General features: G+C 39.5%; 1 protein-coding gene across 2 annotated transcripts in view; it reads left to right on the top strand.

The window, feature by feature from the left end:
- kif26ab (kinesin family member 26Ab) overlaps positions 1-24708 on the top strand; it is a 109245-nt gene that overhangs the window by 29948 nt on the left and 54589 nt on the right. For both annotated transcript variants that reach the window (XM_015607021.3, XM_007253792.4), the window contains exon 3: positions 14972-15442. In XM_015607021.3, the coding sequence (XP_015462507.3) occupies positions 14972-15442 (471 nt within the window). The remainder of the gene's footprint in view (positions 1-14971; positions 15443-24708) is intronic.

A 24708-nucleotide genomic window follows, 5' to 3' on the forward strand; every position in this document is an offset into this window, starting at 1 on the left:
TGCCCACATTCAAATGCAAATCAGCCTCGATTCAGCCTTAGCCCCGCATGCACTCTCTGCTCATCCTGACACCTGTGACACCACGATAGGAGACAGTCTGGACTGCTTTTATTTTGCAGTTGCTGTGCTGGACAGAGGTTAACATGTTTTTTTTTTCTATAGCAGGGATATATCAACCGTTTTATTCACACATTGTGGAGAAATGTCTCATGCAGGTGCTGTGCATCAACATTTTGTCAGTTTGGCAGATATGTGAAGCTCAGATATAAGTAAAAGCTTGGAAACCACATAGATTTAGACCTTTATTTCTGTTTTTTTATGCCTACATTCAGACTATAGGGCAGCTTTTTGGCAGACCAAGGAACAGTCTCAGTGCCAATGAAATGAAACCAATTCACAGCCAAAAAGCAGCAGCAATCATCCCTCTGTCTGTGCCTTTTCTTCACACCAGGCTTTTTCCCCCTCGTGTAATTTTGCCATTTCAATTCAGCCCATTATAACTCAGGGCCACCCTCACCCCTCTAACCTCTTATTTGAATGCACAGCGGAGAGACTTTTTTCCAGCGCGGTACAAGGCCGTTTGCAGTCTCCCCCATTGTTCCCGTCAGACGTAGTGACTAAATGGTCATTGTCGCTTTTCTTGATAAGTAAAGCTCTTAACAAAAACAGGCAACCAAAAAAAAGGAGGAAACCCTCCTTTACAACCCTTAAGTGGATTAATGTGTGTGTCTGTGTTTGCTTGTCCACGTGCCTGGTCTAGATAGAGATGGGTTCTGGGGATTCTCCGTCTCTCTATCTGAGAATCTTTATTGAGTTTGTCTAGACGTCTCCGTAAGCCCAAAGAAAGCATTCATTCCGTTCAGGCTGCAGGGCTTTTAGATGTTTCTATCAGCAGTTCCACTGTCTCCAAATACCTGCCACACAAAGAAAAGTCGTAATAGATGGATAATGGGAAATTAGAATTTCATTTCCAACTGGAGGATTCACATTGTTGCTCGACACACCAAATTTCCAGGATTAATTGTAGTCTACTGAGGTTCTTCAGGCTGTTTTTTTTTTTATGGGTTAATGTGCAATTCCTTACTCTATGCCTAGAAAAGAAAAAGCTTGGCAGTCATTGTTTTGCCGTGATGAGAAATGAACTAGTCAAATGATTTTGAGGTTGTTTCAGGTTGTTATAGCAATTATAATCAGTGACGAAATATCTGTACTAGAGAAGTCATATTGGCTGGCACACACCGGTGATGTAGGAAATTCTCCATTGGACATCAAAGAATAAAAAAATAAATTAATCAGATTCAGTTGTGTAGCAAACAACATCAAATATTTTACGCACTGATATGTAGTGATTGATGGAAAGATACATATGTTTATGAAGAAAGATGAAGTAATCTGCAATGCCTATATGCAAGTATCTAAATGTATATGCATACATGAGCATAAGCATGTTGGCATAGGTGCATATACCCATCCATACGTGTGGAAGCACTGCAGCATCCTGTCCCCAATAATAGGAATTCAAAAGCCTGAAGGCTCTGGGGAAAAAAGGATCTCCTCAGTCTTTCTGTTGAGCAGCTCTGTGACAGCAGTTCCAGCCCTACTGTATACAGCAGCCTGCTGAATTTTAGATTTTTTCATCCCATTTACAGAAGTTTAAGAGAAGTAACTGTACAGAGGGAAGCATGGTTATACTGTATTCATAAGCATTTTATATCTATCTGTGGCCTTTTAGCTCTGACCAGACCATGATTTCACTCACATTTTATGGTGATTTTTACCTATTATGAAATAATATACCATTAAAAAATATTATTACAATATACAACTCTAGAAATTAAGAGACCACTTCAGTTTCAGTTTGCTTTTTAGGTTTATATATTTATGTATGTGTTTGAGCAACATGAACATTGTTTTATTTTAGAAACTACAGACATTTCTCCCAAATTCCAAATACAGATAATGTCATTTAGAGCATTTATTTGCAGAAAATGAGAAATGGCTGAAAATAACAACAAATATGCAGAGCTTTCAGACCTCAAATAATGCAAAGAAAACAAGTTTATATTATAGATGTACTGATAGATCAGTATTTGGTGGAATAACTCTGGTTCTTAATCACAGTTTTCATGCATCTTGGCATGTTCTCCTCCACCAGTCTTACACACTGCTTTTGGATAACTTTATGCTGCTCCTGGTGCAAGAATTCAAGCAGTTCAGCTTTGTTTGATGGCTTGTGATCATCCATCTGCCTCTTGATTATAATCCAAAAGGGTTTCAATTTGGTAAAAAAAAAAAACTCATTATTTTTAGATAGTCTCTTTTTATTTTCACAGAGCTGTATTCTGTAAAGCACCTAAATAAAAGAAAATGGTGTCAGAGATCACATTTTTACAATTACAATTTTTGCAATAAGTGTTACAAAGTGTTAGTGTTACAAAGATTGGTAATCCAATGCAAACTGCAAAAAAACATTGCTGTCACACTAAGACTTTAGACAAAGAATTTTTACCCAGTATTTTTAGCACAAATGGATTTTTTTCAGAAGTTGCTGATGAGATACAAATCTGTGACTAGTTTTGCCGTCATCCATGAGACAGATGTATGACAAACTATGCAGCAATCACAGCTGACTAAATTACAGGGCACTCTGAAGTTTGCCTACTTAGACTAGTCAAGGGCACCAGTTTAGGTTGTAAATTATCCAGGCTAATTATGCTGATGTGCAGCTTTAGACGAGGCTGGGAAAATTGAAGCCCGGCGATGAAAGCTAGAGAGAGAGCAATCTCATCAGAACTTGTGCAGTGGGTTGTGAATGAGGGGGTCTCATGCAAATGTGCTGGAGTGTTTACCTCTTCCTGTTTGCATTTTTTAGTCTGCAATTAACTTCTCCCACTTTGTTGTGAGGTGGAGCTGAGGGAGATGGCCTAGGCTGGCTTCACCTGCCGCTGCGCCCCTGGCGGCCATCAGGAAATGGAGAAGAGCTAATGGCGGTTGAGTGGATGTTTGCTTGAGTTGTATTTGTAGATGTGAGTAAATATAGCGTGTGCGGTACGGGGTGCTAAAGTTCTGATTTAGTAGGCTGGAGACAGCTGGAGTTTTTTTTGATTATGCTTGTTTGTGCTGAAATCTCCATAATGTCTTAGGGGATGTTTACTTTGTGCAGATATAAAGAACCATCTGGTATATGAAGCTGTGTGAGTCCTGTCTTAAGATAATTTTTACGACTTGCGTTACTCTGTCCCAGTTACACACTAGATTTGCACTTTTTCTGTTGTTAACCCACAGTTGTCCTTTTCAGAAATAATGTACATATATGAGAGGGCCATAACTTGTTTTTACGTTGTAAAAGTGTATTCACTGTGTACTCTTTTGTTAGGGATGCTTTTATTATTATTTAAACAGTATGATCCAGCACAGAATATACACAGACATACCAAATGACAGGACAGGAAGTAGTATTTTATCCCGGGACTTTTGCTATGAAGAACTCAGCACGTTCCTGCAGATTGTGGCCCTTCTGTACTGAATGTGGATGTGATTTCTGTCAGAGTTGCTTGTCTGTTTGCACTGACAATTGAAGGCAACACCTCACAACTTATACAGTTGGGAGTTTTCCTTAGCGATTCCATTCCCTGAAGTAATTCTTCATGATCTCTTTACATACTGCTGTCCCTTGACTTATCAGTGTTAGTGTATGTGTTTTATATAAAAGCTGCATGCTTGTGCCTATATGTTTAGTTATCTCACACTGTCTTTGTTTCTGCTGCTGATAAAAAAATTTGGCCAACAAAAAAAGCAACACTGAAAATGTTTACTTGTCTAAATTGACTAAAATGTTTCCTTGACTAGTTTCACCCATTAAAGTTCATGGTCTGTTTACCCCTACCTGTTTTTTTTCTTAGTTGGGTCCAATCCAAACAGTTCATGAATGTGATCTTTAACAGAATGGTGTTTTGTCTGATAACTGAAAGCTGTTTGCCTCGTGTAAACGTTTTCTTTACCACAAACCATTAACTCTCCCATTGAGCAAGAACAGGCAAGAGTATACCACCCCAGAATCCAGTGAAACTAAAAAGGCTGACAGTAAAAAACATGGTTTTAACATGAATCACTAATAATTCCACTCAGCCATTAAATAGTAGGTATTGTATCTGTATCCATGTTGAGCTGGAGCTGGTATCTTGTTATTTTTAGTAGAATCCACCTTGATTATAAATACTGTAGACCCCTCTCAGTTCCACGCCGCACCCCCGTTCTCCACACCTCATTACCAGAAAAGACTCCTAATATACATTTTCATGATCTGTTTAGCAATTATATATATATATTTTTGCATAAATACTGGCAAAATAAATAAATATCAAGGGCAATCTGGTGGACCGTCATACAGTCTCAGCAAATCAGGTATTTTAATTGTGTTCACACAGAAGCAGTGGAGCTGATGCATAAAAAAACATGAGAGATGCAAAGCTTTGGTTTGACTCCAGACATTCTTATGTGGGAGCAAGCTTCAGCTTCAGCTGAAGAACGCTACACTGAGGTTATACTATTGGGTCAGTGCAGAGCTTCATATCATCTGCTTTTCTTAGTTGATCAGGTGCTGTGGGTCAAACTGGCTTATTTTAGAGGACATACATTAAATACAGTATAAGCAATGATGTGCCAAAAGTCATGGCACAGTAACCAGTATTGTGTGTCATGACTTTTGTATTCCCACAGGCAAGCTAAAGAATGCTGCACTGACCTGCAGAACATGCATGTTGATAGGGCTGCACGTTTTGGGCAAAATTGCGTTTTTTTTTTTTTTTTTCCCCCACAGACTATTGCGATCACAATTTAAATTGCGATTATTTTTAATCCCTTAAACCCTAAACCTGTATACGTGTTTAACATATTTATCAAATATAAATATAAACTTCTTTCCACATAAAATATTCCCAGGGTTCTCAGATTAAATGCAGTTATCAACAAACAACAACAACAAAAAAAATCCACTGAGCATGGGAGTGACTATGAGCCCAGAGACTACAATCCCCAGCACTCTACGGACTACAATCGCAGTAACATATTGTGACGCGTCTCCGGAAGAGCAGGCTTGTAGGCTATTGGCTAATTTTAAATCTCAGCTACTGCGATTGAAAATCATGTCCATTCAATTCACGATTTCAATTAAATCTTACTAGGGGTTCACTCTCAGTTACAGGATAACACCTAACAACTTATACAGGCATGGACATCCCAATCTGACCCCTTAGATAACATTTCATGATTAGTTTAAATACTGATATTCCATTACTATATATTCAGCACTGTTCAAAATACAGGATCTGCCTTTGTAGTCAAAAGTACTAGGCTAATATTAGGCTAGCATAATCTGATCAAGTCATGTGACAAGTTAAGCCTAAAACAGCACATACTTACACAGTGTAATAGTTGTCTTTGTTTTTTTTCTGCTGCGTGGATCATAATCTTTTGAGTGAAATGAATAAATTACATTAAAACAAACATTAAATGTAAAGATGTGTAAATGCCAGACGTGTTTTGGTTTCACCGCTACTTAACATTGCAGTATCTGTGTAATTGATGAGGTTTTAGTCATATCTTTTTTTTTTTTTTTTTTTTTTTTTTTTTTTTTTTACCAAAAATAGCTAACCTAAACCTGACTATGGCAACTGCAGTGATGCATGAGAGACAGATAGAGCCAGAGAGAGAGAGAGGGGGAAAGAGAGAGGAGAAGAAAAGGGAAAGAGTAAGAGTAAGAAAAGTGAGATGGCCAGTCAGTCGGTTGGCTGGGGGGTGTTATTGTTAGTGAGGGTAAGGGGCTGTCTAAACACTCTGAGAAAGGACTGGTTTCTTTTGCAAGCTTGAGTGAGCAGCAAAGGGTAATTAAGTCACGAGTGATGAGAGGTTTCTGTGATGGATTGGCAAACACTCCCCTATAGCTGTGTGTTTCTGGGTTTCTTTGACTTAGAGGAGCAGAATTTACTCACTGCGCATACTTCAGTTTTACAGGTAAACACTCTTTAATCCTCCTATCTGGACTGAAAGACCGTTAAGCTCTAGCTTTAGTGTGGAAAATTACCGTTGACTTTTCTACGGTCATCAGTCTGAAGCTGGTCAGTGGCTCCGTCAGCGGTGTTATCTGTAGTTATCTGAAGTTCCAGTCAAGAGTACTTGATATATTTAAGAAAATTGGTAATCTACAATGCAATTTGAAATGAAAACCTATCAAAATATAATGGCATTAGATTTTATTTGTAACAACATAGCTTGCTGTGTATTTACAGAATTTATGTCCATACATACAGCTCTGGAAAAAAAATAAGAGACCACGTCAGTTTCTGAATTAGTTTCTCTGATTTTGCTATTTATAGGTATATGTTTGAGTAAAATGAACATTGTTGTTTTATTCTATAAACTACAGACAAAATGTCTCCCAAATATATAGCGATATATTTATAGATTTAATATAATTAATATATGTAAAAATATAAAAAATAAAAACAATTACGCAAACTACACTGGATCATGTTGATTCCAGATGCTCCTTTAATTGCATGTTTTGTCCCCATGGAAACCAGACCATTTCCACACAGTCTTTTGTACTCAAGATTAGTAGCATTAGTTAAATTACTGTAATTATTAACCAGTGTGATTTTTACTGTATGGTCATTTTTATATCTTGTATAAAATAGTTTGGAAGTTATAAATATATTTACCATATATTGCCCAGCCTTACTTCTGTCTTTGGAAGTGGAAGGAGTGCATCATGACCGATATTTCTCCAGTCTCTAGTTATCCATATATATTTTCTTATTGGAAAAATTCACATAATGGTTCTGTCACTCATTAAAAAAAATTAACAATATGTTGTGTATATTGCTCAGTCATACTAGTGGAAATAATGACAGAAGCTTTAAGACAGGATGATAAATCAGTTATTGGTAAGAGAGAAGACCAGCTGTTCCTTGTCAGGTTTGTCGCCTGAGAGAAACGGAGACAAACATATGCTTTTGCTGAGCCCTCTGTCTCCTGACTGTGTGTGTGTGTGTGTGTGTGTGTGTTCTCTGACTAGGCTGCTGCAGTAAACATGTGGGTGTTGGGTCTCAGTTTGTTTGGCACTTTCCTCTTCAGAGTGCTTTCACTTACCTGCCTGGGTCTCTTCTGTGGGTGTTACTGATTAACTGAACAAATTTGAACAAGACTGCTTTAATATTTGTTGAATTTGTGGATATGGTCCTCTGAACCTAAAGCAGAAGCTGCTGCTGTGTGTATGTGTGTGTTGAGACAAAAATGAATATTCACCAAAAAAAAAAATCACAAATTAGATTCCTTTTAAAAACCATGACTAAGGAGTTAGGGATGACAAACATTTCATTAACACGTCAAAGGGTCTAAGTCTTTAATATTTAGGATAATCTTTAGTTTTTTGGCTGTAAGTTAGTGATCTAGCTGTTGATTCAACATTCAAACCATTTTTTTCTTGTGTTTAGTTTTCCCCTAAGGGGCCACTCATATTATATTATTGTATTGCTCATAGGCACATAATAGTCCTAAAATATTTTACCTTACCATTTTCTCCATCTGTAAGAATTATCTTAGAATTAACTCTGCTTTGTTATTGTGCCTTGTAAGATTAATCACTGTTTCTCAAAAACAATTTTTTTACATTCCATTTACATTATGTCAAGCTTTTGGTAAATGGATTAATATAAATACTAAAAAAATACTTAGAATATAATTATTTAAGAGAGAATTTTAATTTAATGAATAGTTTTCCTTCTTTTCTTGTAATTTTACCATTTTATAGCTGTGAGGTTTTTGTCTGATCTCTGTTGTGATTGGTTGTTCTGTAGTGTGCTTCATACAAAAGGCAGTCCCTTTAAGCTTAGTGTGAGTGGGAGGGGCTAAACTGCCAGAGGCTGAAGAGGTGGCTATATGGCTGTATGTCGATTGTAAAGTGAGTAGTTGGAAACCATTTATAAAGTTTCCATTTTTTTCCCAAACCTTTTTTTTTTAAGTGAATTTTCTGCGATATGGATAATATAAAGGTTAAGTAACCAATGACTAAATATTTTGAATAGTTAGAATTACTGAGAGTGTTTGAACAACTTTTAAAGATGTCTTAAGTGTGTGTTTCTCCCCGACTGAAGAGAATTCACAAAAGGAGTACGAATAGCCAGTCAGAAAATGACTTGCAGAATCCAGTTGTGGTCAGATAGTTGTCAGCTGACCTGGGGTCACCTCTGAGACTGAGATGAGGGGGTGACTCCTAATCATGCAAGATCTTCACTCTATCTCTCTCCATTTGCTTCCTCGATCGGTCTGCTGCTGTTCTTCTCAACAGAAAGTCATTAAGTCCACAGGGGTCCTGCTCATCACCTAGCAGAGGAGAAGCCCCCACTCCCTAGGATTGACTTGGGCAAGTGTGTGCGTGAGGGTCAGTTGGGATTAGGTCTGGTTGGGGTCTTTAGTAGCACAGCGAGAGTAATGTGTGTTAATGGCCTGCAGTGAGAAGGCCCTGCTCTCCTCCTGTGTCTCTGTGGGCAGTGTGGTAGCAGCTGCTCATCCTGCTCTCCCATACCCTGCTTCCACTCACGGGGAAAACCCCTCATTCACCTACCTGCGGGAAAAATTGGCCTGATGTCCTGCTGCTCACAGCTGCTCACCATTTAAGCTGAAAACAATACAACAATTTGTATCTGGAGTGTCTAAGGTGCTTTTAAGCTCTGCGGTTTATGTGGAGCACATCTTCTGAATCTAAGCTTGGCTCAGTACCATCCCCTTCCATTAGTGTATGGTGTCACTGAGTGTTTGTTCAGTCTGCTCACTGTCCGTCCCCTGGTCTGGTGTCAGATACCATAACCAGACACATAAAGCATTACTTTGTGGCTGAGATTAGTCAGTGTTTATTAAGTAGCCTGCTCAACTATGTAGACTAAAAGCAAATGGAACAGTTCCAAATTTTTCCCACATTTAAAGGTGTAATTGATGCTCCAAATAGCTTGGGAAAGTACTTTGAAAGTACTCAAAAGCTTTATATTTTAATCTGTTTGTGATTCATTTTAAATTTCATCTGAAACATGTGTTGGCCTAGTTTGTATAGATGTGTACACATATTGTTGCTGTCTCCAAAATGACGACTTTTCAGGAGTAGTGGAAAAACAAATATTTGTTCATTTTTGAGCATTTCTATTGGTCTGTTTTAATAGAATTCAAAGACCAACTGCCAGGCTAATACTTCAAAAAGTGAGACACACCAAAAATGGAGATACAAGCTTTTACATGGCAGAGATATGTACAGTAGTGTGGAAAACATTTTAACTACCCAACCACATATTATTTAAAACAGAGGACATGACCTACTATATTAGCAGATATAGGTAAACATAAATACATTAAAAAGTATAATGCATTAAGAAGAAGAAGAATACCTCAATTTATATGATGTACACTATGCAAAATATGTCCAAATATTTGTGGACACCTCTAACTTTTGTTAGTTATGGTCGTCAGTAAAGTAGAACAATGAAACCGTGTGCTCCTGGCAAGGCAGTGAATAGTTGGTTCCAGATGAATGAAGCATTCCATTTCAAAAGTTATCCAGAAATTTAACATTCTTCTTCAATCCACAGTGTCCTGTACGTACTGTCATTATATCATAGAAGGCATTAACCCCAACAGTCAACAAGGTAATAAAATAAGTGGTAATCATTGTGACTGGCGGTGTTTGGCTAGAATTGTGTGTGCAACCTATAACTGAATCTAGCAGAAATCACATCCACATTCAATTTAGGATGCCTAACATGCATATCATGCAGGTCAGCGCAGAAATATTTAGCTTCCATTGGCCATGGCAAAGGTTATGGGGCATGGTAGTAGTCTTATGACATTTGGCATGTCCAGAATTGCAAATAATATCAAAGTCTAGTGACTATATCGCTTCCTGACCACCTCACCCTGTTTGTCGTTTTGCATATGTAAGTGCAAGGATGAGTCTGAAGAGGTGGCAGGCTGCTTTTGAGATGTTGGAAATATCAGAGTTTTGGGTAAAGCCTAATTTTGGTTGCTAGATTGATGAGACAATTAATTTCTGAAGCTGGTCAGGCATTTGAGAGAGTGGACATTGCAGTGGGTTGTAATGATCGTGACCAGCTGTGTCTGGCTGGAATTGTCCATTTGGACAGACTATTGACATTTGGCTTGTGCAGTTTTGTCAGGTGTGAGATGTATGTCTGACACTAAAATGAGTTGCTTATGTATTATTATGAATGGAGCTGTAAACAGCCACAACAGGTTTTTTTTTTTTTTAGCTCATCACTTGAATTACTGAAGTAAACATTGGTTAAAAAGAGGCTCCTTCTTCATAATATGATATAGGGTTTAGCAAGTGATGGGTAGTGGTGGGTAGGGTGTACCAGTATGACTTCCACAGACTACCCACAACTGGTGTGTGAACATTGTCTCTGTAAGAAAATGAATGATAGAACTCACACATGCTTTCATCTCCACTTGGATACTAAGTGGTCACAGCTGAGAACATCTCCTCCAGCCACGCAGGGGTCAAGGTTTTCAGATGAAAGCTTCTTCCTCTCCCCTCTCTCTATCTCTGTCTCCTCTGTTTCATTTGTCTTTTCCTCCATCCCTTTATTCCACCTCTCTTCCTCCAGCTCAAATCACCTGTATTTCCATATCCATTGCCGTCTCTCTCTCCCTCTTCTCTCTCTTTCATCGTACCCCCTTCCATCTCAGTCCTCGCTCTGCCTATATCTCATCATCATTAGTTCAGCAGGCAGACAGGCCGAGGGCACGCACGCAGTCATTTATCCTGCCTCTGCCTCTCCTGTTCTTCAGAGCGTTCCTAATCAGGAGATAGTGTAGGCTTTCATTCATCCCCAGAGCTTCATAAAAATCTGAGCTGACTGGCAATGAAGTAACACAATGGCCTACAAACCCCCAGGCCAGGGGTTTAACCCTCATCATCTCTCTCTTCCTCTGCCTTTCTATTTGCTCTTACTCTCTCTCTCTTTCTTTCTTTCTCTCTGACTGTTTGTGCCATCCCCCTCTTCTGCCTCACTCACTGCATCTATACAACTGTTTCATCTCTCACTTCTTAAATTGACCTGCAGCATTCTAACACTGTATACAGTAGCTCCACTTTCCACCAACTCAAGTCCCAAACTGTGAGCTGCTGTCTCGCTGGCATCACCTAGCCTACAACCCCCACAATGCAACAGCAGCAGATGGGGTCAGCAGATGAAATGTTATTATGCTCCTTAAATCAACTCCTAACAATGCACTGAGGGATTGGGATGCTGAATACAAAGCAGGCTTGATTTGTGACATGAGGACAGAGCCCTGAGGTGTTGGAGGAAGGTCAAGGAATAAAAATGGTGAAGGATAGTTTGTGTGTATGTGTGTATCTGTGTGTGTGTGTGTGTGTGTGTGTGTGTGTGTGTGGTACAGTACTGTGAACATGAAAGCTTTTGTGTTGGCCTCTGAAAACCCCCAGCAATACTTCTGGGTAGACCTTAAGTCTCAGGGCACAGTGTGTGTGAGTGTGTGTGGTTGGGTATCTTTTGAAATCCTTTCAAATAATTGGATTTTGGCCCAACGATTTCTTCACTCTTAGCTCCCCTCAATTAATGCCACCTGCTAAAATCATTTTTCTTATTGTATACCATCAGCCAGTCCTGGAGTTTAATGGCAAGAGCATACCTCCTGCAAAACACATGAAGCCAGCTAGTACATACAGCTCTGGAGAAAAAAATAAGAAACCACTTGAAAATGCTGAGTTTCTTTGATTTTATCAAATTGAAAACCTCTGGAATATAATCAAGAGGAAGATGCATGATCACAGCCATTAAACCAAGCTGAACTGCTTGAATGTTTGCACCAGGAGTGGCATAAAGTTATCTAAAAGCAGTGTGTAAGACTGGTGGAGGAGAACATGCCAAGATGCATGAAAACTGTGATTAAAAACCAGGGTTATTCCCCCCAATATTGATTTCTGAACTCTCAAAACTTTATGAATACGAACTTGTTTTCTTTGCATTATTTGAGGTCTGAAAGCGATGCCACAGATGGTGTTTTTTTTTCTGGAAAAAAAATTCTAAAATAGAAATCTAAGCATGATTAAAAATTGTCCACATTGCTATTTAGTATAATATTGGTGAAGTAAGGACAGCAACTTTATTGCACACATGGAGTGCTGAGACACCCTTTTAGTCCTGATTTAGCAGCACAGCAGATGGAAAAAGAAAGTGTATCTGATCTCAGAAGCCTGTGCTATCTTAGAAGGGCATGAAGTGGCTGTGGGAAAGCTCAGCACTACAGTGTAAAGAAGGCTTCTAGAGACTGTTGTCTTGTCTTCTTGTCTTCATTCAAAAGTTTTGAAAGTTATGTTTAGATTAAAGCATTATAGTATAGATTATTAGAATTGTTCTTGCTAATAAACATGGATGTGGTATCACTGAGATTCCAGCACAAGTCCTGGTAATAGGACACAACTCTCAGCCACTTGAGAGCCCTTTCAAATCCTCTTTAAAAATTCATACTTTTTTGAGCAGAGCGACTCCATAAGGAGTCTGTTTAACAAATCCCACCATTAGCCAGTAGAACCCTTTCAGTATTGCTCCCAGTATAACTAGATGGTCTGTAATATGATAAATTCAAAATCCTTCGTTACCAAATTCCGAAACAGTGTGTTTATTCCACAATTGATGAGAGAAAGCGAGTGAGGAGGTTCTAGTGCATATATACAGTTTAATATGTAGATGTTGTATATTATCTTCTACTGAAGGGCTCAAGCATGTGCAGCACTTCTGCAGGATAATGACAATAGACCTCGTCGTATCTTGGGCCATTACTACAGAGTGCAGTTATGGCCGTTCTCTTGCTGGATGCATTATGTGTGTGGAGCAGTTGAAGGACAATTTAGCGGGCAGCTGATTATCTCTCTGTGAATGAGTCTAGGCTGTCTCTGGTCATGATCACCACTGTCGCTGGGAGAAACTCAGAGGCCCCATAAACATTTACTCAGCCCGTATCTCACCACTGCTCCAGAGACCCGCTCCCTTTATGCCTCTCGGGAGACCTGTTTGTGTGTGTGTGTGTGTGTGTGTGTGTGGCTGTCAGGGTGAAAGACTAGCATTTCTGCTGTGTTTTAACCATTGCCATCATCCATGCAAAAGTTTACTACATATATCATCAGTATCTTGCAAGAATTCTGTACGTTTTTTTTTTTTTTTTACTTTTTGACCATTTTATTGGGCAGATGTTCTTTACATTTATGTAAAAAGGTTAAAAGTAAAAGTTTTCTTTCTCTGTAAAGTTGCTGTTATAGATATATAAGGTTTTTGCATGAAGGGATGATATGTTCATGTATTTGTTTATATGTCTGTACATTTACACCTTTAAGCCGTTTCTTGAGATTCAACAACAGGGTGCAGATGCTCTTCATATATAATCTAAATTGAATGTTAATATATTTAATATTTGTAAAAACATATGTAATTAAATTAGGGCTGCAGCGATTAGTCGATATAATCGACAGTGCTGATTATTTCAAATTGTCAACTACAATTTTAATTTTTGACTAATCATTAATTTGTAACAGGACCACACTACACAAGGTGCTGGGGACAGAAGCACAATGCGTGATGGCTAAATGGCTCACTCACACAGGTTACACTTAACTTAGTCTGTGGCTCCAAAAGTGCCCAAACACAACAGATATAATACATATTTAATCACTAAATATCAGTACTTTTCACATTTAAACAACACTCAGACATTTAAATGCCTTTTAAATCCAATGTCCATCTTCTATCGTTTTTGTAGATGGAGGACATGGTGGAAATAATCGTTGACTAATTGAATAATCGAAAAAATAATCATCTGATAAATCGAAAATCCAAATTTAAATCAAAAATAATCATTAGTTGCAGCCCTTAATTAAATATCATTTACCAAAGGGCAATTGAACAGTGTCGTCAAAATATTGTAAAGAAACACAATGGAGAATATCTGCTATCACACTACATACCCAGTGCTCAATTTACTAACAATCCACAGCTCCTCTAAACTCAATTTCTTCTACACAAAATAATGCATACAGTAAAGTTGATAATTATTGAAAAGTAGTCACAGTTTATGGAATTTCACTCTTATTGTGTTTTATCATGCAGTAGCTGTGGTAATAACAGGTGTCTGTGTGGGTTAATGTGTTTGCTCATTAAACTGCTAGGTTCTGACTAAGCAAATATGATATAACCTCTCATCCAGAAGGTGAACTGTCTACATGCTCCTGTTGTTGAGTAGAAGGTGATTATTTCCACACAGAGGCTCTTATATCTCTCCCAGCTCGGAGTCTTATCATATGCAAATATGCACTGCACACAGTATTGTGTCTGGTCTCAGCTGCTGTCTCTCCAGTCACTTTCTTCCTTCCTCCCTCCATCAGTCCGTCACTTACCTTCAACAGCCTCTCCGTTCCTTAGACCTCATCAGATTTTCAGCTGAAAAACGATAAGAAATTATTAAATTATACACTTTTAATTTAGTACATCATACATGCCATAGAATAAAGAGCAATGTTTGTGATTGAGAGAATAAAGAACCTTGTGTTTTTATTTTTACTTCTTTTGAGAGAACTATTTAAAAAAAGAAAATTAGAATAGTTTTGTTTCATGTACAAAATCTAAACTTCTTTCGTTTGACATTTGTAGAAAAGTAGAAAAATCTTTTAATCTTTGAGAATTTATTATTAGGTTGGAAAAATTAGCTAAAAATTAAATGTAATTGCTTGTCAATAATACAAACAGGAGAACTCCCAACTGTAATTAAGGTTCAACCCTGTTAAAAGCGTAAATCTGTGTTTGTAATAATAATTTGGACATACAAAGTCTTAGCTTTGATACAAGAAAACACTGTAATAATCTTTTCTACATTTCTCTTCCTGTTCCTCTAGGACCCTGGTTTCGCCACCTTCCTCCTAGAGCAGCTGCAGGTGCTGGACTGTACAGAGCAGGGAGGGCATGAGGGCGCTCGGTGCCAGGTGTGTGCCACTCCAGTGCAGCAGCTGAGGCAGCAGGCACTGCAAGCTCTCCAGGAGCCGTGCCACGGCGTAGAAATGCCAGCTTTGCCCGCCAGCACCTTCTCCAGTGAACAGCCCACCAGACTGACTGCCCACAGTATGGTGACACTCTCCTCCAGGCCACCCACTTCCAGGATCCCCCACCCAGCCAACAGCATGCTGACTGTGGCGGAGCAGCGGCGAGGCCTGGCCTGGACTCCCAGCTCCAAGCCCAGTGTCCAAGTGACTGTGGGAGGCGGCCCACTGACAGGATCACTTGGTTCTGTCACCATCCAGGCGCAACAGTACCTGGAAGGCATGTGGAGCATTTCCCGGGTCAACAACTTCCTGCCTCAGCCAAGCCCGGTACGTGAAGCTCAGTTTCATTTTAGTTGAGTAGGACAAAAGTCCTTTAATAGTTTGCAGAGATGCTCAAGATAATCACTCTGATACAATTCGGTATGTATTAATTATTTTAGGGATGAAAATGTTTAAAAATTAAGTTTTTGATTTGACTATATTTGGCAAAGAAAATTAATTACATGAATCATTAAAATTTACTAATAAATGAAATAGTTTTATCTTTTTATTAGTGTCTCATGGATTAGATTAATTAAAATATTGACACTTTTTAAGTTTTTTATTGTAGAATTATGAATTATATGACCATGTTTGGGGTACAGAATGCCCTGATGTGGCTTTACCTTTGACCTCAGAATAAAACATGCTTATTTTCTCTGTAGAGTGGTTTGAAAATCAGCTCTGCTTTGATTGGTTTACAACTGCACACCTTAGCCATGTAGCATGGCATAACAGCTTTATGTTTAGAACAATTACCAGAATATTGTAATTATTGGTAAGCTAGATGAGAAAATAGTGTATGGGTTAGCGTTTTTGCCTAGACTTTATTCGCTCCCCCAGTGTGGATACCTGTAACCGTCATTAGTTTAATCCGTGCTTGACTTGGATAGTGTTAAAATGCTTTCTTGTTTTCCCAAAAAAGCTGCTGTACTTAGGGGTTCCCAAAGAAAGGCTTTCACTAGGTGGGCTGGTTGTAGGTAATTTAATGGGAATGAGGTAAGGACAGTTTACCATTGTAGAGCACATCTCTCAAACTACTCAACTGTCAAATGCTGTTTTTATGCTTTTTTTCATAAAGAGATAATTAACAAAGCTTGTTTATCAGATCAATTATCAGATTGCAGTTATTGCTAATGATATGAATGACAGAAATGTACTAAATAAGTGTCAGTGAATATATGCAGACTTGAGAAGGTTTGAATGGAATGTGTCTAGTGATTGACACCCATGAAAATTTGAAACATTTCATTGAAATAAATCATAATCTCAAAATTCTCTTCTGTTAAAGGTCAACATTGAATATTTTTACATTTTTAGTTCTCCTATTACTATGTATAAAAGAGGGATATTTATTCTGCATAATAACTCCTATTTCATTGTGTTTTTGTTTTAATGAGAATCAGCCATCAGTTTGTAAGTGTTGGCAGTTATTTACAATTATGTGTTCAGCAGGTACGTTGGTGAACATTGCTGAATTATAAATGTTGGGACAAACTTCAAACATTGTTGTCGGAGGAAGTGAGAGCGTGTTTGAGCTTCACATCTCATTGATTTTTCTGTTGTGGAAGCAGTGTAATTACACACCTGTCAACTTGAATGAGCAATGAGAAATTTTAATCAGGTCCTTTTGTTATTGTGGGAATTAGCAGTTAAAGCTGGCATTTCTGGCCTGTGAAACGTTGTGAAGCTGCTGTAATAATGGATAGACCCCTGGTCACTTGTTTTTGGCCACGCATCATCGATTTGTTTGTTTCCTGTCTGCGATTCATTCAGACGTTCCATGCTGGACCGTAGCTGAGTGGCCTTGCTATACATTGGCTTAAACAAACAAACATTTCGCACCACAGGTGCCAATTCGTCTATAAGTGTCCCTTTTTATGAGCCTGTGTTCTATTTTTTGCTCTGAACTGAATTGATTTCATTTGCTTGTTTTTTTTTTATGTTGCTTTTAAAAACACTGCCTCCAATCTGCCTCTTTTGTTCCTGGCAGGCGGTACACCTATTCATAAATAGCGGAGGTTAAAAGCGTCAATGTGGCTGAATTCCCCCTCTTTGCTTGAATGTCAACAAGTGCTTTTGGTCCAGTAAGCCTGCGGCTGGCGAAGCTTTTAGCAGCCAGCATGTGCTTCGCATTCAGATGGCATAAAGAGCTTTGATTTGGAAAAAACTGTAGAGACGGACTGCTCTCTCAGCATGGGTGGAGGAGCCAGCAGTGGGTTTTGGTGGGATGAAGCTCGATGCCTTGTGGCATCCAGACACTCTTCACATACGTACGCTTACACACACATACGCACACCATCCATAGCCATCCATAGGGATAGTGGTGTCCCCTCAGGCTTCAGAACGTATGCTTTCCCCGTCATGCAGAAATGCGCCCGGTGTGATTTGGAAAGACTCCCTTTCTTTCATTACGTGGACATCTCGGCAGAATGACAAAAACGCTGGTGGGAGCGCTGGGGAGCGACGAGGCAGGAGCTTTAATTTGTAAGAGCGGCAGCGTGATTTCTGTGGGGGGAAAGTGATGGGAGGCAGCAGACAAAGGCCTGGAGACGGACTGGGCCTGACAGAAGGCCTTTAGAGAGAGGCGCTGGCGCTGCGTCGCCTCAGGCTGTGGGCCTGCTGAACCCGGTAATGGGACACCTGTGAAGGAGACGCTTTGGAGGCTGAGGAAGAAGAAAAGTAGAAGAAGTAAAATTCAAGGCACAAAGCTAGCGGCTGGGTCTCAGACACGTGTGCACTTGAGAAAGGAAGAGAGTGAGAAGTGTCAAGGGCGAAGAAGGTTTTAATTGGATGTTGGACAAAGAGACAAAGGGGTGCATGTAAACACACACAAACATACAAAAACACACACAGACACACACGAGTTGCATTATTTATTGCATGGTGTTAGCATTGTAAATAAGGAGCTAAAGTATAAAAAAGTATAAAAAAACAAGATTGTATCAGGATACATTTTTAACAAAGTAAACATTTTAAATATATATGTGCATTTAAAATCTAATTTTTCAGCAATAAAATAGGAAGTAAAAGGAGGATGGTGTTATCATATTATTCTATTACTCATCCTTAACCTCAGTGTTATGTCTTCTATACTGTATGTCCAAATGTTTGTGGACACCCTTGTTAATGAATGAATTCGGCTAAATAAAGCTACACTCATTGCTGACACAGATGTATAAATGTGCATACACTGCTTGTCTAATCCCTGTTGAGAAGTATTGCCAATATTGGCATCATGTCTAATGACATGCATGAGCTATTAGGGTATAAAGCCCCCCAGCTTTGAGCTGTGAAGCTGTGATCTCTATTGGTTTGGTGATGCATCATTTAGTATATTTGGGTTACCATACAAAATCCTGAGCTCACTAATGTACTTGTTGCTGAACACAATCAAATCATTAGAGCAATCCCCTGAAATATTGTAGAAGGACTTGCCTGTACTGTAGAAACAGAAACTCCTTGAAAAGCAGAATAAACTCTTTATTAATACCCTTGATTTTGGAAGGAACAACTAATCAGTGAATACAAATGTGTCCCAATACTTTACAGTCCATACAGACTGATTTTTAGCAGAAAGAAAATAATTTGAGCGTATTTGGGATTAGCCATGTCAGTCCCATCTGTGTGGGGGTGGCCCACTGGCCTGCTGGGAGCTGTGGATCAGGGCTCATCAGGGAGCATCCAAAGACTGACACATGCCTCGAATAAATCTGAAATCTGATGTCTGAGTTGACTCCTCAGTTCCCATTAGTAATACTGCCTCTCCCTCAGTCTCTGTGCTGAGATGAAGACTGAACGTAGCCGCAGTCTAATGACCTGACCAGGGGCTAGGACACGCGTCTCTCTGTCTGTCACTCATAGAAACAGGTTGACACAAGGGCTTAAGGCCCACACCTCCCAAAGTGTAAGATTGCAGGGTTTTCTGACAGCAGTTTGACATGGCGTATGCGTGTGTGCATGTGGGTGTGTGTTTTGATAGAAGGCTTGGCAGTGCTCTTGACTTATCTGTGTGTGGAGCTTTATGTGCTGTCCAAATCGTCACCACGTGCACAAGTGTGAAGCTGTTTTTATTTATTGCGGCTCATGTGGAACCGGAGCGCAGTGTGCCGTGATCTCCCCGCTTGTCATGTCGCTGCTCTAGCGTGGTGCTGTTTTCATTTTGCCCTGGAGTTGGAGCATGAGAGCATTTCCCACTCTGATGATGTGAGTTTGCCTCATGGGTTTATCATAAAGTTCACGAGCCTTTTTGGGACTTGTTTTGCACTTGTGATTCAGTGTACCTGTAGAGTACACCAAGTGGTACACTTGGAACTTATACGATCATATTATACACATAAATAATACAGAAGAATGGCAAAAGCCTTCCATCATTAATAGTTCCTCATTCCTCATATTTGTAATAGTATGTAAAGTATGTTGTGTTTAATGAAACAACCTTTCAGTTTTTCAATGGAACATACTAATCCATTGAGAATTGTTTTATATAGAAAGTCAACAAAGCAAATAATTTTAGTGTCCAAACTTTTTTTTGTATCCCTGTATTATCTGTAAGTATAAAAAATGCATTGGAACATTATCCAAACAAAAAAAAAAACAATAAAAAAAAGATAATAATAAAAAAATAATTGAATTAGACAAGCTCTATAAAGCTCTATTTGCAGTTTATATTAGCTTGTTTTACCCAAAGCTCACAGTGTGGGTTCATGGAACACATGAAATGCACTGATTCTTATTATTCTAATACTTATCTATTAATAAATAATATAAACAGATAAGCTAAAAGTCATCTGAAGGGGACTAGTATTGTGTCCCGTAACTTTTGCCCTGACCCATGGAAACTAAAACCCTGCATTCACCTGCAGGATATGTGTGTGGGGCCTCCTGCATCAAATCTGGATGCGATTTCTGCAGAATCCCTTGTCTGTTCGTAAGGTCAGTCCTAGCCAGATGCTATTCCTGTTCATTACCATCCATTTTGCTGTTCTACTGTGGGTGGTAATGCCCTTAGTGGCATAAGTAAATGTATATTTGTGTGCCCCAATGTTCCTCAAATATATAACCAGTAAGTAACAGCCTTAGAAGTCTGTAAAGACTGTCAGGCCCCTTGTCACATGGCTGTAAAACACACTTTGGCTGAGTGTACGTTCTTTTAAAGCTAGCTGTAGCCTGCTGTATTATTGAGGCTCAGTGCAGTGCCCTCTGTCTTGTGTGAAAGTCTTTCTTGGCGTCCCAAGTTTTTTGATGTGTGCAGCTTGTATATCGTCTTAGCTATATAAATAGTTTGGCTGCTGTCAGGATACATTGACGTATTGCATGCACTGGAGGGCATGTGCTTTATAAAAAGATTGTAAATGATGTTATTTTAGTAGCGAGACTGTGAACCCAGGGCAAACATGGAGAAACTGGGCATGCAGTGACTGAAACACACTAACAAAACACATCTTGCTAAGATGACACGGTGTGTTGAAGTCAAGGTTTTCAGTTGCTCTGTGTGGTTAAATCTTGGCAGACTCTGGGAAATGGCCCAGCCTTACACGCCGCTCCTAGTGCTCTGCTTACACACAAAACAAGCTTTTGGCAGTTGATATTGATCACGGCCTTATGCTGTTTAGTTCCTCACAGAGCTCGATAAAGAGGCAGCCTGGACTAAATAAATACTCTGTGCTGTGTTTTTCTAGATTGATTTTAGCCGTGGAAACGACTTGCAGGAAAATGAATGAATGTTACATTATAAGACCTCAGACATAATATTATTACAGTCCAGGAAAAATGATTTGCCTTTAATAGTTAGATATCAGCACAGTCTGAATAGTCTGGTAAAGGAATTGTTCCTCAAATAATTCTATTTCGCACACTATTTTTATTTTTTATTTTTACATATGCCAAACATAGAGGCTTTGCCAAGACACGTTTAATGTAAAAGTTGCATTTGCAGTTAATTATTTATTTTTTTAATAATTTTATTGAATTTTTTTTCCCCCATTTTCTCCCCATTTTTCATGGTTAATTACCCAACCCACTCATTATAACTCCCACCATCACTAGTGATGCCCCAACAACAGGAGAGTGAAGACTAGCACATGCCTCCTTCAAAACATGTGAAGTCAGCCACCTCTTTTTGAACTGCTGCTGATGCAGCATTGCAGAGTAGCATCACAGCGCGCTCGGAGGAAAGCGCAGCGACTCTGTTCTGATACATCAGCTCACAGACGCCTTGTGCTAATCGACATCATCCTTTGGAGGGAGTGATGTGGGCAGAGTGTGCCATCTACCCACCCAGAGAGAGCAAGGCCAATTTCGCTCTCTCAGGACTCCGCTAGCGGATGGCAAGCTACATGAACAGGATTCAAACCAGCGATCTCCTGATCATAGTGGCAGCGGTTAGCCCACTGTAAACAACATTTGTTACTGTTTACAGAAGTTAGGTTTACCGTAGCATTACACATAAAACCGGAAAAGCATCTTGACCCATGGGCGCAGATGGCACTGGGGACGCAGATGGCACAGATTTATAGTGACCTCATCCGAAATCTAGCATCTACAAGCATAAACGTTGGGGTTTTAATTTAATTAACTGTACGTTTGTGGAATTCTGTGTTCCACAATGCCCTCGTTTTTAAACTAGGAAGCGTTCAGTTCAGAGGTTACATTGTTCGGAGCTCCGTGTTCCAGTTCCAATGTAAATTTAACGCACCTTCTCAAGTCCGGGGTTCTAAGGAGCTGGTAACTGCCTGTAGACTACAGACACAGGCAGTTACCAGCTCCGTACGTGTCCACTGGCACTTTTTTTCAACGCAATCCGCTGCGCTGGATCTCCTTGATCGTTTTTGAATTAAAATGAAGCAAGAAGTAGACAGTCATAAGTTTAATATTTTTATTTTTTTTACCAACCTCACTGTAACCTATAGCTCTATAAATCCATATTCTGCCGCTTTCAGCTTCTCTTCTGTGGTTGAAAGGCGCCTGTTCTGTGTGTGTGTGTGTGTGTAAGAGGCTTGTGTGTGTGTGTGTGAAGACGCAGCCTGCTCTTCCCTCATTGGCTGGATGCAGCCTGCTTTTCCCTGATTGGCTGGACTGGACACAGTGTGGCGGCCGGATTTATTTGAATAAAGTTGAGCCGGAGGGCGGAGCTGCGTTAAACGCAACGCAACCCGGCATGCACCGAGGCATGCAGCGGCTCTCTCCATTGATTTTATGTATGATGTTATCATGATGTTATTTTAGTAAGCAGTCGCTGTTAACTGAAATTATAAGATGTAAAATGTTAACATTGTCTTCCTGGTCTTGCCTAGGCTGTAGCAATGAAGAAACAAAAAACAATAACAGCGTTTTTTCAAAAACCAAACAATGTAAGTATCATAGGCCGATTGTCTCTAGGCTGTCAGTGATTTGGCATCATAGTGTAAGAATGCGCGCAGATGGCACTGGGGACATACCAGACCAATAACAGTTTCAGTATGGCTAGTGTTGATCAGAAAAGTGAATATTCTAAAGTTTATTGCAGCATATATATAAATATATATATATATATATATATATATGATTTTACAGCTTGGTCCCCCCAGTTCAAAATTTCCATCTGCGCCCCTGTCTTGACCTATCCACTACATTAGGATTATAATGTATTGAATTAGACTAATATTAAGAGAACATTTTAACATACCAAAAGTCATGGAATAGCAGTATGTATACTGAATATGAAATGTTAGCTCAGCAGATGGCTTGGAAATACCCACATATGTGATTGTTTTGGTGAACAATTCCTTTAGCTTACTCACTGAAGCTTAATTAGAGTCACATTTAAATGTTTTAACTTGAAATGATTTTAAGCTTATTTTAGTTGCAGTGATTTTTTATAGTTTAGGCACATAATGTATGGACAAACGTACTGGAACACATGATCATTTACTGATACCTTCAAAATCAGGGACATTAATAATGAGTGTTTTCTGCTTTTGTTGGCGTAACTGTCTCTACAGAGAGTAGATAAGCTGTGTGTGCATTTGAAGGGGTGTTCACAAATATTTGGCCCAATATGGTCAGTTTCTCAGACAGGGAATTCAGTCTAGACATACACTTTTTTCCTTTCACTGGAAAATCCCAATTCAAAATGCTATGTAGCCCAAGATTAGGCTTAATTCCTGTCTGAGAAACTACCCCACGGTGTTCCTCCGACAACTGGGTGGTTTTAGGCAGTCTCTTCACATTATGATAAGCACTCATAAAGTAAAATAACCTATTTAGTACCAAAACTGTTATGTAATAGCCTATTTTGGTGCGTTTAACAATTCAAAAATATTCAAACACACTAAATACTGTAAAGAACAACTGCCTTTAATTAAGAATCCCATTTTCTACCTTTTCTAAAATGTACACTGACAATCTACCGTATTTTTTGGACTATAAGGCGCACCGTATTATAAGACGCACTATCAAAGAACGCCTATTTTCTGCTATTTTTCCATACATAGGGCGCATCGCATTATAAGGCGCGTTAAGTGACACTAAAAAGGGTGCCTATATCAAAGTGAACAGGGGTGGCGCCATGTTTCCCTTCCCCCACCGGGGGTGGTCGCTTGCCGGTGGAGTGTCTCAGTATACAAATCTAGCTCTTTCAAAGTCAAACGAGTGCTGGATATTAATCTACACAGATTCCTCTCCTGAAAACTGTTTATTTGGGTGAGTAACGTGCTTCAGTTTATTTACATTAAGCTTAGATTTCCAGATGTCCACTAAGGCTTGCTGCACCAGCGTTAGCATAGCTATCCGCTAGCACGCTAGCTAGTCACCTAAACTAGTAAAGTTAACCCAAACTTAAACGACAGCGTTACACTGAGTAATCCTGCGTGTTCTGGTAAGACAGTGAGATATTAGCTAGCGATTCGTCCCCCGTAGCTTGTTTTAACACGGTAAACAAGCAGATTACAGGCTGATAAAACTCACCTCTGAGAGAGTTAGCGCTTAGCATCTAGCTAATGCTAGCCAGGCAAAGCAGCACAGACTTACAGGCCGATAACTCACCTCTGAACGGTGAACGCTTAGCGATTAGCATCTAACTCTAATAATACTGCTCCAGCAGTATTAAAAGTGCTAAATTTAGAAAATACTGATCTCTGAACAGTGAAAAAGCTAGCTAGCTAAGCGGTTAGCATCTAGCTAATGCTATTGCTGCTCCAGCCTCGGAGCGGCACGGCTCTGCACGGAGTGTGTGTTTACTGCTCCTTACACCTGACGGGTAAAATTTAGATAATACTGATCTCTGAACAGTGAATAAGCTAGCTAATGCTATTTGCTGCTCCAGCCTCGGAGCTGCACGGCTCTGGACTCTGTATAGCACTGAAACTCTGTATAACGCTGCACGGAGTGTGTGTTTACTGCTCCTTACAACCGGACGAGTAAAATTTAGATAATACTGATCTCAGTGAATAAGCTAGCTAGCTTAGCGGTTAGCATCTAGCTAATGCTATTGCTGCTCAGCCTCGGAGCTGCACGGCTCTGGACTCTGTATAGCACTGAAACTCTCTATAACGCTGCACGGAGTGTGTGTTTAC

This window comes from Astyanax mexicanus, chromosome 14 (genome assembly GCF_023375975.1).
Source record: "Astyanax mexicanus isolate ESR-SI-001 chromosome 14, AstMex3_surface, whole genome shotgun sequence".
Taxonomy (NCBI): Eukaryota; Metazoa; Chordata; class Actinopteri; order Characiformes; family Acestrorhamphidae; genus Astyanax; species Astyanax mexicanus.